This window comes from Felis catus, chromosome B3 (assembly GCF_018350175.1).
Source record: "Felis catus isolate Fca126 chromosome B3, F.catus_Fca126_mat1.0, whole genome shotgun sequence".
NCBI lineage: Eukaryota > Metazoa > Chordata > Mammalia > Carnivora > Felidae > Felis > Felis catus.
In genome coordinates this window covers 37882068-37896856 of record NC_058373.1, presented here as the reverse complement: position 1 = coordinate 37896856, position 14789 = coordinate 37882068, and the positions used below count along the sequence as shown (strand labels likewise).

The 14789-nt window shown below is 42.3% G+C and overlaps 1 protein-coding gene and 1 long non-coding RNA gene across 12 annotated transcripts in view; one reads left to right on the top strand and one right to left on the bottom strand.

Moving 5' to 3' along the window:
- Window positions 1-14789, bottom strand: part of LOC109500617 — a 193361-nt gene that overhangs the window by 113064 nt on the left and 65508 nt on the right. The gene's annotated exons all lie outside the window — the stretch shown is intronic.
- The window catches only part of IQCH (IQ motif containing H), a 213662-nt gene that overhangs the window by 153536 nt on the left and 45337 nt on the right, over window positions 1-14789 (top strand). For 9 of the 11 annotated variants that reach the window (XM_045060685.1, XM_045060684.1, XM_045060690.1 and 6 more), the window contains 2 exons: window positions 2801-2921; window positions 7039-7325. In XM_045060685.1, the coding sequence (XP_044916620.1) occupies window positions 2801-2921; window positions 7039-7325 (408 nt within the window). Of the gene's footprint in view, window positions 1-2800; window positions 2922-7038; window positions 7326-9272; window positions 10149-14789 lie in introns of those variants that run through there. The other 2 variants (XM_045060691.1, XR_006600074.1) reach the window with 2 other exon arrangements.

Genomic DNA, 14789 nt, shown 5'->3' with positions numbered 1-14789 from the left:
GCTGAGCCAGGGGAGTGTAGGGCGAGACTGGGAGCTGGAGAAGGGAGACCTGAGGCTACATGAGGAATCACAGGCTCAGTCACAGAGGCCCCTCTTCATGCATTGTCTGGGGAGTTTCAACTTGATCCTCAAGTTGATGGAGATCTAGTTTCAAGATTTAGGTAGCAAGGTTTCCACCTGTTCCTTCACCGCCTCCTCTCCATCTCCACCTCTCCCCTAAAACACACAAACTCTTTTCCCCCAGTTCAGCTACCTACCAGGAAGGCCTGACACTTTGTCATTTTTCCCCCAATTACTTTTATTGTGGTAAATGCATATAACATAAAATGTACTGTCTAAACCGTTCTTTTAATTAAAAACAAAATTTTTTAATGTTTATTTTATATTTTGAGAGAGAGACAAACAGAGTGCAAGTGGAGGAGGGGCAGAGAGAGGGAGACACAGAATCCAAAGCAGGCTCCAGGCTTGCAGCTGTCAGCACAGAGCCCAACACAGGGCTCAGACTCATGAACCGTGAGATCATGATGACCTGAGCCAAAGTTGGATGCTTAACTGACTGAGCCACCCAGGAGCCCCTGTCTTAACCATTTTTAAGTGAACAGTCTAGTGGTGGTAAACATGTCCACAACACTGAGCAGCCATCACCACCATCCATCTCCCTAACTCCTTTCATCACGTAAAACCGGATCTCTGTAGCCACACAACACCAGCTCCCCATTCCCCCGACCCCTAGTTCTGGATGGGCACCATTATACTGTCTGTCCTCATCATTTTGATACTCCTCATACCTGTAGTTTATTGATATATGCATGAGTGAATGAATAGATGAATTATTTCTCTTTAGACTGACTTGATGTGAATGGCCACACAGCAGATCACTGGGTAGATGGTTTAATGCTTTTCAGAAGCAGGGCAGGAAAAGCCCTTTAATCATGGCAGCATAGAAAGAAGTCTCTACTGTCCCGGGAGACAGCCTGGCCTGCAAAACTTCCCTCCTTGACCCCGAGCAGGGTGGGAATCGACAGCCCTGCTTCAGTGTCCCAGCTTTGGGGCACCTCATGAATCACAGACAATTGGTCTTCTTCGATACAGTAGAATGCTTTTAACTGAAACAAGTATAAAACAAAAAATAAAGGTGGGTTTGGAGGATGGTGTTCCAAGGAGCAAGGCAGAAGGCCAAGTTATTGGAACTGCACGTTGTGCATGCTTGTTTATGATTTAGATGCAGGGCTTTGGAGACCCGAGGCGATGTCCAGGAAAGAGCAGAAGAAATGTGTACACTGTGCAGGATGTGGGAGGCAACAATTTGACAACGATTTCCCTGCTTCCACCTCCCAGGCAAAGGCTCCGGGCCTCAGCCAGCTTCCCCAACCCTTCTGAACAGACCTCCAGCTGCTGCACAGTGATTCATCCTGAACGAGCACAGGCCAGGCACTCTCCCTTTCTCAAGGCATTTTTGTTTTGTGTGTCCAGCACTTACTAAACTAACTAATGGAACTCTCCCACCAGGATTTCCTGGATATTTCAGAAATTATTCAGATTCTTTGTACCCGTCTAGAGTATATTCTTAGATATTTATCTTCTATTATAGATTTTTAGAGGGCACTGGACCCAGAATGAAACAGATATCCCAAGGAGCTGGTGGGGGCGGAAGGGGGTGGTGGGCAGGACAATCGCTTTTTAATGTCAGGGAAATTGGAAATAAACGAGTATACAGGTTATTTCTAAGATTCCTCTCGACGCCGCTCGCCAAAACAGCAGATTCTTTTCTTATTCTTTCAAACTGCTGAGCACTCATACATATATCTAGAAGGTCCCCGGCAACCCAAAGCAAGCCCAAGTTTTTCTTGTCAGTGTCCCATATTTTGAATATGAATAGTGCCCATCAAATGGCTTTACATCTAGTGCCCTGCTCAACTTCTGCCAGAAATAAAGTCTGAAGAGGTGGGGCTCTATTTGAAAATTGTTAGATAGTCCCAGACTATCCAGAAAAAAAAAAATGGTCCTGGCAACCTGAGGCTCTTTATATCAAAAAGGCAGGCATCTTATTCTTTAAGGAATTTCCACCTGTTTTCATTTTGACAGGAGGCTCTGTGGTTCGGGCTGTTTGAGGATGGTAGGGGGCCCATCTCGTGTCTAGTCAGATGAGGCTTTGACCTTGTGGGGAATCCCAGCACCCCTCCCCACCTCACTCTTACAACCTGCTCCCATCTAAAATCCCACCTCTACAGTATCAGCCCTAAGTTTAAGGCTTTGCTCCCACGGCTGTGGGATGTGGAGGCCCCCCAACAAGGGGGAAAGAGCACAGCTTAAAGAGATAGAGGTGCCAAAGAAAGACGCTGCCAACTCCACAATTTCTCCCAAGGCCGGTCCTATTAGGGTAACAGAACAACAAACATTCGGGTCTGAAGGATCCTAGGGACTAGGTCATTAACCCCCCCCCCATTTACATAAAGGGAAACTGAGGCCCATAGTGAAGTGGCACATTGGCCAAGGACACTCAGCTAGCTGGGCAGCCTACAGTGCGTCTGCGGCCGGATTTCCTGATGTCTGGACACAAGGCCGCCCTTTGGACACAACAGGCAGAATTAGCAGCAATATTTAGGGGACAAATCACTTTGAAATGCGAAAACGGAAATGGCTGGAAAAATAGAGAAAAATTTCAAAATGGCTTTCTGACTCTGGGTAAACAGTAACCACATTTTTTTGCCTGTTGGAGGCCTGGTTTTTAATCACTCCACAAGCAGTTTTCATTTCTGTAGTAAAATTGCTTGTGGTTCTATTTAATTTGTTTCTGCAGGAGCCAGCTTTGGTGAAGATCTCCGAGGAGCTGGCGGGCATTTTAGCACAGCACGCACAGCCAGTCAATGAGAAACGGTTCCCGACGTGGAGGAAATTCCTCCAAACATTTCTCAGTCAAGGTAAATAAGACTGTAAAGTTTCTATTGAGGACTGGTCTACACAACCTTGAATTCTAGTTTTGGGTCAACCTCGCACCAATTTAAATACCTCGCATCTCTTGTACCGGTTTAGGTTAAGTGCTCCTACAAGCAGACTTTTTTTTTTCTTATAAACTTTGCCTAAATATTTATTGTGCACTCAGCCTCTTACATAAATAGGAGCTGAGCACACCAAGTGTGGCAGGCGTAGCTCAAGACTCAGACTTCCCCTGACAGGTGGGCTTTGGAGGTGGATGACCTGCTTATGGATCTCATCCATGACCTTGAGCAAGGTTCTAAAAGCCCCGGAGGCTCAGTTTTCTCCCCTACCTACCTCATGGGGTTGCTTGGAGGGTTCAATGGAATACAGATGTGAACGTCTTTACCGTGCAGCCTGACTCAAGATGGGACTTTAGTGTTAGTTTCCCCTTCCTTTTTGTGGGAGGGAAGAAATGGTGCCCCCCTGCAGTTCTGAAGGCACTATTTCTAAATAAGTATCCTCCAGTGTCCTTTCCTCCTCCTCCTAATTCATCCTTATTCTCTAAGGACACCAGGAAGTCTGTGGATAGGGAGATGAATGGACTGAATGATGCTTGTCCGCAGTTGCAGAGGTCCCTATGGGAGTGGCCACATGCCCATGTAATGCCCCCCACTCTTAACAGATTACAGTGTAAGGCAGACATTCTTACCTGCTTACCCACATGAATGATGCAAGAAGGCTAGGATAACAGGCCACAGAAGATATATTTAACACTCTAATCTCTACTGTCAGGTGATAATAAAACTTTTTATATTAACATTAATATATAATAATATAATAATGTGAGGTCGGATAGCAGCAGCACCAGCACAACGGTGATATTGCACAGCAGAAATAAGATAACGAGGGCCAGAGAGTGCTTATTATGTGCCAGATGCTATTCTAGTCATATGCATATTAAATCCCCCTAACAATCCTACGAGGTGGGTACATTATCACCCTTGTTTTCTAGAAGGGGACACTGAGGTACAAAAGATTAATAAGTAACTTGCTCCAAATCACTCTGTGAATACATGGCAGAGCCAGTAAGTGGCTACCACTGTGTTGTTCCAGGTGTCTTGGCGGGATCCAGCGGGTACATTTATCAAGGAACACATTCTAGCTCAGTGAATGAGAGAGCACCAGAAAAGATAGACGTGTGGCCTGTTGGAACACATTGGGCAGGCAGTGTGGACTGGGAGGGAGTAGTGAATGCTCTCTTCATGAATTATTTAAGCAAGGGGTCGGATGGTCAGCCGTCTGACAAGCATGCTGAAAAGGGGGTTCTTCACGGGTGCGGGGAGAGGGGAGATGACACACGCTCTCCAGTGTCCTCTCAGATCTAAACTTCTGTGATTCTACCAATTTCCACATGCACCCACCGACAGAAGAGTAAAAAGGAAAGAGTTAACCCCATATGCATAAATGGGAAAGAACAAGGTCCCTACAACAAAAATAGACAAGAATAAGGGGTTCTTTTTAAGTTAGGAGGGGAGGACCATGAGGATCTCCAGGTCCATCCAGGATAGGACTTAGGAAGTTTCCAAATCTTCCAAGGTCAGCCTGCAAACCCTCCTCTGATCTACCTCTTTTCATGGGAGCTTTGTAGCTTAGAAAGGGTTTTCCCAGCCACTGCCTCACCTGAGCTGTATAACCACAAGCTCAGGCTGTCCTCAACTTCCTATTCATCTCCATCCTTTCTTCCGGCAACGTTGTAAACACAGTGCCCATTTATGGGAAGCAGAAAAAACTTTATTAAGCTAATTTTATAGATGAGAAACAGCCTCAAAGCTAGGAAGTCACACAGCAAATATGTGGTGAGTGGGAAACACAGGTAGAGCCTACAATTTTAGCACGTCTCAAAAATCCAGTATGCCATGTGTTTCCAAATCTCTAACTGGCTCTGCAGTGCATACAGCAGGCCTGCATAAATGTTTACTGACTAAAGTGGGCCGTCCCCCGCCCCACCCCCCAAGGCTTCTTGATTCTAAGGCCACATCTCTTACCACCTTCCATTATTGCCTGTTTCATTTCATTTCTACTCTCTCAAGTGTGCTTCTGGTCACAAAATGTGCCACAGATTCAACATCTACATTGTCACAGGATTATCATCAAAGGCAATATATTTTTTAAAAAGAGGAATTAATTGCTTTGAAAGGAAAACAGTTAACAGTGAAAAGACTCTGGTCATAATGCTGAGAAGAAGGTACAAATGAGCTTCTTTGGAGTAAAAAAACTAAAGTAATCTTGTAAGTATAAAGGATAATGTGTTTGCACTGAAGCACTTGCTTTCAAAATATAGGTGACAGATAAAGCCACAAAGTTAACTCAATCAGAGAGACTCAGTCAGTGTTTTTGTTTGTTTTTGTGGATTTTGTTGTTCTTTTGTTGCACTTACCTTGCTAATTCCCCCAACAACTCGTATTTAGGTACAGCACACACTAGTAGGTCCCATTTAGAGAAAAGCACATCTCATACTAACTAAATAGATAAATGTTTTCCTTCCAAAACTCAGCTTTCTTTAGGGCCAGCTCCAAACAAACTTACAGACATTTAAGGAAAGTGCCTTTTATATAAAGTAACAGATGTCTGCATTGGAGAAATGCTAAAATCTCGGGATTTAACCACATATGTTGTTCAAAGCCTGCGGGCAGAGGTCACCTCCTAGCAAACTTGTGAAATACGCACCAAGTTTACCTTAATGCTGTTGGGATCCAGAGGCTGCCCTGTCCAGAGAACGCTTAGTTGTTTTTACTTTTAAATTATGCTATCTTAAAAAAGGGGGGAGGGGGCACCTGGGTGGCTCAGTTAGTTAAGCGTCTGACTTCCTTCAGCTCAGGTCATGATCTCACAGCTAGTGGGTTTGAGCCCCGCGTCGGGCTCTGTGCTGACAGCTCAGAGCCTGGAGCCTGCTTCAGATTCTGTGTCTCCCTCTCTCTATGTCCCTTCCCCACTCACACTCTCTCACTCTCTTTCTCTCTCTCAAAAATAAACATTTAAAAAATTTTAAATTATGCTATCTTATTCTTTATAAATAATACTAATTTTTTTCTATGAAAGATATATTTATGTATGTATGTATGTTTGTATGTATGTATGTATGTATGTAAGACTTATGTTAGGCCTCAAAACAAAATATCACGGCCATGTAAGCTAAACTAACTCACAAACTTAGCCAGGGCTCATATTGTTGCTGTGGCTGAGCATCAGGTTTCTCTCTGTGGTTTCTGTTATTCAGAGCAAAAGGTAAAGTATGATAAATTATAAAGCTGTCATTATTAGTAAGGATCCTTCCTCAAGAAAGGCAGCATCTCCTGACTCTATCTTTAAAAAAAAAAATACTTGGGGCACCTGGGTGACTCAGTCGATTAAGCGTTCAACTTCGGCTCAGGTCATGATCTCATGGTTCATGAGTTCAAGCCCTGCATCGGGCTCTGTGCTGACAGCTTGCTTCGGATTCTGTGTCTCCATCTCTCTCTGCCTGTCCCCTGCTCATGCTCTGTCTCTTTCTCATTCTCTCAAAAATAATGTTGTTTTAAAAAAAATGCTTTATAATTGGCTTTGCATAGGAATCCTTTGACATAATAGTGTTCTCTCATTCCTGATAAAAATCCTAATGCATCAAAACTTCAAAAAGCAGCGACGCTGAAACAGAGAAAGCACTTGTCATCAAGGTATAAACTGCAGACTATGGGCAGTTAATTCCCCCTGAGGTATTTGCCTATAGTTGTTAGGTTACCAATAGGCAAAGCCTTGATGATCTTATGGTGTCTTTATGGTGAATGAAAACTAACATTCATTGAGTCCTAGTCTATGCCAAGGACTGGGCTAAATACTATAGACACAGTATCTCTAAGATTCACAACAGTCTGGTGAGGTAGGTTATATTAAGCCCATTTTGTAGATGAGGAAAAGGAAGTTCAGAGAATTGAAACTTCTTGCCCAAAGTTCACAAGACATGGCAGATGCAGGATCTGAGCCCCAGTCCATCTGCCAAAGCCTGGGCTTTTTCCTCCTGTGCTAAGTGGACACAATCCACACGAGAACGTCTTTTCACCTACTCCATGTTTTTCCCACCAGGAGGCGTGGTGGAAGCGTATCCACCTGCAGAAAGTGTCACCAACCTGACAGTCGACATGCTGATAGAGCCCAATGGAGAAATCAGAGTGTTGTCAACGGGGGACCAGATTCATGCAGAAGGCCCCTTCATCAATTCTGGTACCACCATGCCTCAGACCTCGGTGGATCCCCAAGTTCTCAGTTCTTTGTGCCTCAAAATTGGAAATGCTTGTAAAATGAGAGATGTGGTTGGTTACTTTTCTATAGACCTGGTGACATTTATCGATGCAAGCACCATGGAACAGCAGGTAAGTTGATGCCACGTGAAATACTAAAATATGTAAACACTCCATACCATCTGTGCCTAAGCAACAGCAACAGGGAATATTGGGGAGTTTCTCAGATTCAGTGCCCCTTGCGTGAGCTGACCCTGTAAATTCAGCATTTATGGGGCCTGTGCCCAAGGTCTTCTTGTTCAGGTACAGCTGGAGTTTCAATGACTGCATCTCATCCCCCCTAGCTCTGTCGATGGGGCCTCATTTCTGCCCAATAGTGTCTTATCATGAGTCTATCTTATGCCATCCAGGGATTGAACTTGTCTAAGACTTGTGCTTAAATAGAATGTCAATACCTAGAAAGGAGTTCAGAGTCCTTGTTTCCATTCCTCTCCTTATCAGTAGTTCACCAGCAACTCAGGTTGTCAATTTTTTCTTCTAAAAAAATGTACTGGGCCATATGTCATCAATATACAAAGGTCTTAATGATAACATGATGAACATCACATGCCCCCACTCAGCTTAAGAAATAAAGTGGTACCAGTCCCATCTCCAGTCCTGGCATTCCTTGCCAACGCTCCTGACATGGCCCCTTGCCCTCCCAGAGGCTTACATTTGGGGCTCTGAGGCCTTTCTGTATCTTAACGCTCTGACAGCACATGGAGGAACCCATAAATTACTGTTTCATTTTGCATGTTTTTAAGCTTTCTATAGACTATGACACACTGTATAGTGTTATTATTATTCTATGACATGGTTTTATACATTCAATGTTTCATCTGTAACATTCTTCATATGCACGGGTGTGGCTCTGATGTAGAACAGTCTAATAACTTTAGCCTTTTTTGCTTTCTTCTCACCCTCCCCCAATTACAATGTTTATTTCCACTACTACTTCACAAGACTCATTTTGAAAAATGTTTAGTTCCTCCTCTGTGAGTGCTGGGTGACCAGACCTCTGTCTGCAGGGTGACATGGCCTCTGCCCTCCCTCTCTTGATATCCTCTGGCCATTCAACATTGTAAACATACTTTAGTTGTTTTATAGGCATTATTCTCGGTTTTATGATTCTCCGTTTCAGTCAGATGATGGTTTCAAAGTGAAAGTTTATGTTTTGGGCAGCTTTCAGCTTGCTCAATAATCATTTTCCATTTGCCTTCCTGGGCCCTCCATCGGTTTCGCTTTCCTTTCTCAGGCTCGCACATTGAGAGAGAAAAGGACAAACTGAAGGGCATCTATGAACCTACCTGGGGCGGATGGAGGACAGAAGCAATGCCCTCTGGTGAAAGAGTGGGGTGGCAGGGAAGCAGGGGACACTTCCCTCCCCAAATATTTGTCATGAGAAAGAAGGACGAAATCTGTGATCCCTCGGGCGGTAGGAGGATGGAACTATGGGGACTGTTGACTTGTGATTTCTACTCATTCAAGTTTGGAATGGGGAAAATTGCATGACAGTGAAAGGGATGTTCAAACACAGAGCTAGTCCTGTCCCTGGGCTTACTATCCTTCTAGGCTTTGGGGATTATGGTCCCACCCTTCACTTGGCTGGTCCCATGTGTCCTGCCAGCCTTTTCTCGCCTAACTCCCTCTTTTTTCTCTCTTCTAACCACACTGGCCTCTCTCAGTCCCCCTTATTCATCATACTACCTCCTGCCACAGGGCCTTTACATGTGCTGCCCCTCTGCCTGAAATGCTCTTACCTCTTCTTTTTCACCTTGTTAATCCCCCCTCCCATCCGTAATATTTCAGCTGAAGCCACACTTTCTTAGGGAAGCCTTCCCTGACCTCCCTGACAAAGTCAAATTCCCCTGTTTTGAGTTCTCACATCACCAAGTACCTCTCCTTCCCATCAAGTTGCCTTAGTGACAGTTTTAAACATATTTATATGATTATCTGATTACAGCTGTCTCCCTCTGTAGACTGTAAGCTCCTTGAGGAGAGATATATGATGTCTGTTTTTGCTCCCCACTCAATTCTCAGCACTGTTTCTGCCCTGGCCCAAAGGAAGTGTTGAGTCAGTATGTGTTGAAAGAATGAATGAACAACAGAGGAATTCCAGCAGGACACTAGATGTGCGGCCAAGGTTTTTAGAGAATGAATTCAGGCATCAGTTGATGGACAAGTAAATATTAACCGATGATTCTGTGATTTGATCACATTATGACCCCTCATTGTCTCTTCCTGTTAATACTTGAGTATATGGTCATTTGTGTTATGATTTTCAACAGAACAGCATTGGAGGAAGTGCTCAGTGAGTACACAAAGGCTGTTTCTACATTGGCAAGGGAAGTATATTAGCTCTGCGCGTGCGTGTGTATGTGGGTCAGTATGTAATATAATAGAATAATATAATATACACCAATATATAATGAAATATAAGTATACATATATGATAAAAGTATGAATAATATAAACACAGAAATAAATATAATTTTATAAGTAAATTTATAAAATTTTTATACATAATATATATAAATAAAAATATTTTGGGGCAAAATCACTGACATACTCTCTAGTCGTTTTGCAAGTACCATCGCTCCAGAAAGCATCTTAATTTCTCTCCTGTGGGCATGCTGTGTGGTACCAATGAAGAGACCAACATATTATCAATGCCTCATTTTTGCCAGTCTAACAGGGGGAAAAATGTTACCTTGTCCCTCAGCATTTCTTTGATTTTTAGTGATGATGCACATTTTTTCATGTTTGTTGGCTCTTTATATATTTTGTCTTACTTGCCTTATCGTATCTTTTACCCACTTAAATTGGACTATAATGTGATCATTGATTTGTAGAAGCTCTTTGTACATAAGCAATTCTTACCTCTTGGTTGTTACAGGTTATAAATATGTTCTCATATTTATTGTCATTTGTGGCTTTCTCTTCTTTTTTTCCAGCCTTGTTTTCCACCATAAAATCATTATTTTTTTCCTTTGTCATTGATTAGTGATATTTTATGGAAACGTGTTCCAAGAGTTCAGCAATATTTTATACATCATCAAATTTCCACCCACGAAACTCAAAAACCATTGCTAACTTTCTCCTGAGCCCACGATCATGGCGATAGTGGTAATTTTCTATTTCTATCATGCTTTCTATATTTATTAGTTGGCAATCTACTACAGTAGTTTTTCCTTCTGCATCTTTCATTCATATATATATATGTGTATATATATATACATATATATACATACACACACACACACACACAATATATATATATATATATATATATATATATATATATATATATACATACTAGTTGGAATTTGTGAGTTTCTGTTTTCTTCAGTCAATTGCATTTTGATGTTTTCCTCATTTCGATGCTAAAATTGTCCCAGATTTCACTCCTGGCAGAACTTCAGAGTGGCTCTTGTGTCCTTCAGAGTGGCTCTTGTGTCATCATTCTTTGAGCACTGTCTAACTTTCTAGCACAAAGGGATATTCTAGGTTCCTCTTACATTTCCCTGTTCCAGACCTAGGATCAACCCAAGAGCCTTGGGTCCTTTTAGTGGAAGACAGTATTAAGATCTGGGCTCTTCGTGATTTCATTGCTACTGCAGTGTCCCATGCTTCTGGTCTCTCTCAGTGGACAGAGCTTGGAAGTATATGTATTATATATGTAACACACACACACACACACACACACACACGAATGCATCTATAACTATTCCTATATCTATCATTGTATATATTTTATTTAAAAAATATTAATGTTCATTTATTTTAACATTCACTTATTTTTGAGAGAGAGAGAGAGAGAGAGAGAGAGAGAGAGAGAGAGACAGAGTTTGAGCAGGGGAGGGGCAAAGAGAGAGGGAGACACAGAATCCAAAGCAGGCTCCAGGCTCTGAGCTGTCAGCACAGAGCCTGATATGGGGCTCAAACCCACAAACTGTGAGATCATGATCTGAGCCAAAGTCGGACACTTAACCAACTGAGCCACCCAGGCGCCCCATCAGTGTATATATTTTAAAACCATGTGTTCCTGCTAATCTAACACTTCAGGATTCTTTCTAGACTTCCCCTTTTCCACACTTAAATATAAATACCTTCTCCAACAGTGAGAAACCAGAGTCTCTTTATCCTCAATATATGTACTTATTTGCTCAATCAATTTATTTGTTCAGTGTACCAGCCTCCCAATCAACCCTGCTGTCTTCTTCACCTACCACATCTGTGCCCATTCCTGCCCCTCCTGTACTTGGACACCGAATGTTGTCATTTGTGTTTTATTTGTAATGTTCTTTGTCATCCTCAAGTTTCAAATAGTTGAATATAGCTCTTTTTTTTTTAATTAGTATTTTACTTTGAGCTTATAGCTTTCTTTCTCTTATCCTCGGTTTTCTCAGCTATGAAGTAAGTTAGCTTATCTGACTTCTGAGAAACCTTCTCATGCAAAAATTATGTATTTTAATATTTTCATAGTACTTATTTTTATATTCAAAACTAATATTAAGAAGAGTAATCTACTTTTTAGAAATATCACAAGGAGATAATCATAAAGGTTTATGTATGCATATGTCAATCAGAACATTATTAAGGATAGTAAAAATTTTCAAATAACCTAAATTCCAATAATAGAGAATTTGTTAGGCAAATTATGACAGAGCAATAGAATTGAATGCTATGAAAATAGTAAAATGAAACTTCACAGAATAGTTGGAAGGGTAAAATGCAGATTACAAAACAACATATGTAACATGCTAACCATTTTATAAAAAGAAAAAAAACCATATATATGCAGAGCAAAAAGAACCTAAAAAAATACACTAAGAAATTTCAAGTCATCATTTCTGGATTGGAGGATTGAGGGTGTGGCAGGCAGAGTAACGGCCCCCAAATGTGTCCTAAGCCTTGAAGTCTGTGAGTGTTCCCATATGCAGCAACACAGCTATTCGATTAATTTAAGGATCTTCAGAAGGCAAGATAAGCCTGGATTATGCAGGTAGCCCATATAATCACAAGGGTTCTGCTGGCTTTGAAAACAGGAAGCGACAGTGAGCCAGGGAATGCAGACAGCCTCTAGAAGACAGAAAAAGCAAGGAAACAGATGCCCCCCCCCCTTCCCCCGGGAGGAATAAAGTGCTGCTGACACTGATTTTAGCCCAGTGAGACTTGTGACTTCTGACCCATTAAGTGACTAAGTTTATAGCAACTCGTTACAGCAGCCATAGAAAACCAATACAGAGTGATTTCTGTTTTGTTCTTTGTGCTTTCTGCATTTGCATTTTCAAAAGTAGGCATTATTGGGGTGCCTGGGTGGCTCAGTCTATTAAGAGTCCGACTCTTAATTTCAGCTCAGGTCATGGTCTCACAGTTCTTGAGATCAAGCCCCATGTCAGGCTCTGTGCTGGCAGTGTGGAGCCTGCTTGGGATTTTCTCTCTCTCTCTCTCTCTTTTAAAAAGTAAAAATTATTATATGTGTAATCAGAAGAAATATATGAATAATGATAACTACAAATCTGTATAGGATGTAATAGCTTACACTTTCACATACATGACCTAATATATACACATGTCCTGCAATAGACGAGGCAGGCAGAAAACTGGGATGGCAGCATCTATCTCAGATTCTTGCTCTCTGGTTCCATGTGGGCCCCCATAACTCACCATGGTAAAAGCAAAGGGGACTGGAAGCCAAAAAAAGAGAGAAAAGATGACAATGGTTCACCAAGGATGGCCCCACAACTGTAAATCAACTCCAAACAAGAGTGTGGAAAATCCTGTTTAGCCTTAAGGAGATGAGGGTGAGGTTCTAAGCTAGCTGTATGGAAGAAAAGTTTTGGAATACAGGGTTTAAATATTGGGAACATCAGCCAGAACACAGGGTCACTGGAAATAAAAGGAAAAGGGTCAGTAAATGAATCACAGGGATGTAAAGTACAGATTAGGGAACGCGTCAGTAATGTTATAATAACTTTGTCTGGTGACAGACGGTAACTAGGCTTATCACAGTGAGCACTGAGTCATGTGTATAAAAGTCAAATCACTATCTTGTACACCTGAAACTAATATAGTATTGTATACCAACTACACTTCAATTTTTTTTTAATTTTTTTTAACGTTTATTCATTTTTGAGACAGAGAGAGACAGAGCATGAATGGGGGAGGGTCAGAGAGAGGGAGACACAGAATCTGAAACAGGCTCCAGGCTCTGAGCTGTCAGCACAGAGCCTGACGCGGGGCTCGAACTCACAGGCCGCGAGATCATGGCCTGAGCCGAAGTCGGCCGCTTAACCGACTGAGCCACCCAGGCACCCCTACACTTCAATTTAAAAAAAAAAAAACAGTAAAAAAGGCCAGTCTCTGGGAAATGGAGGTGGTAGGAGCGTAGTATAAAACCACTCCCGCCGGTAGATTCATGTCCAAGATCCCAGTACCCTAGGAATGAGCCAATTCCAGGCTTTCAGAGACTCCACGCAGAATACACAGAGCTACAACGTAGCCATGATGGAGTTCTGGCCTTCCCACTGAGAGGAAAGGCCCTGTCCCATATCACCATGGAGGGATCCAAGCCTTAAACAAAGAGCAGCAACTATTCCCCCGACGGGTCCTGGAGCCAAGCCTCCTTTGATGGGTGGTATCCACTGGGTTCCAGGAGGGGCATGAAACACCTACCAGAGGCCTCAGCTTAAAGAGAGACTGATGTGTTCATTAAATAAGTACTTTCCAACAGCTTACTCTGGCCCCATGCTAGCAGCTGAGAGAACAGAGATGAGATATAAACAAGACCTGTTCCCTGTCATGAGGAAGCTCATTTCACATCCTTCACCCAATTTCATCTGATACACATGCACCACAATCGTTTTTTATTCTTACTCGTTCCTAGGCATAAATATTGCCCTCATGAGATTTGTAAATCCTCTAGAAAATGCACTGGACCAGCCGCTCTGGAAAACAGTGTGGAGGTTCCTCAAAAAATTAAAAATAGACCTACCCTATGACCCAGAAATAGCACTGCTAGGAATTTACCCAAGGGATACAGGAGTACTGATGCATAGGGGCACTTGTACCCCAATGTTTATAGCAGCACTCTCAACAATAGCCAAATTATGGAAAGAGCCTAAATGTCCATCAACTGATGAATGAAGAAATTGTGGTTTATATACACAATGGAGTACTACATGGCAATGAGAAAGAATGAAATATGGCCCTTTGTAGCAACGTGGATGGAACTGGAGAGTGTGATGCTAAGTGAAATAAGCCATACAGAGAAAGACAGATACCATATGTTTTCACTCTTATGTGGATCCTGAGAAACTTAACAGAAACCCGTGGGGGAGGGGAAGGAAAAAAAAAAAAAAGAGGTTAGAGTGGGAGAGAGCCAAAGCATAAGAGACTCTTAAAAACTGAGAACAAACTGAGGGTTGATGGGGGGTGGGAGGGAGGGGAGGGTGGGTAATGGGTATTGAGGAGGGCACCTTTTGGGATGAGCACTGGGTGTTGTATGGAAACCAATTTGACAATAAATTTCATATATTGAAAAAATAAATAAAT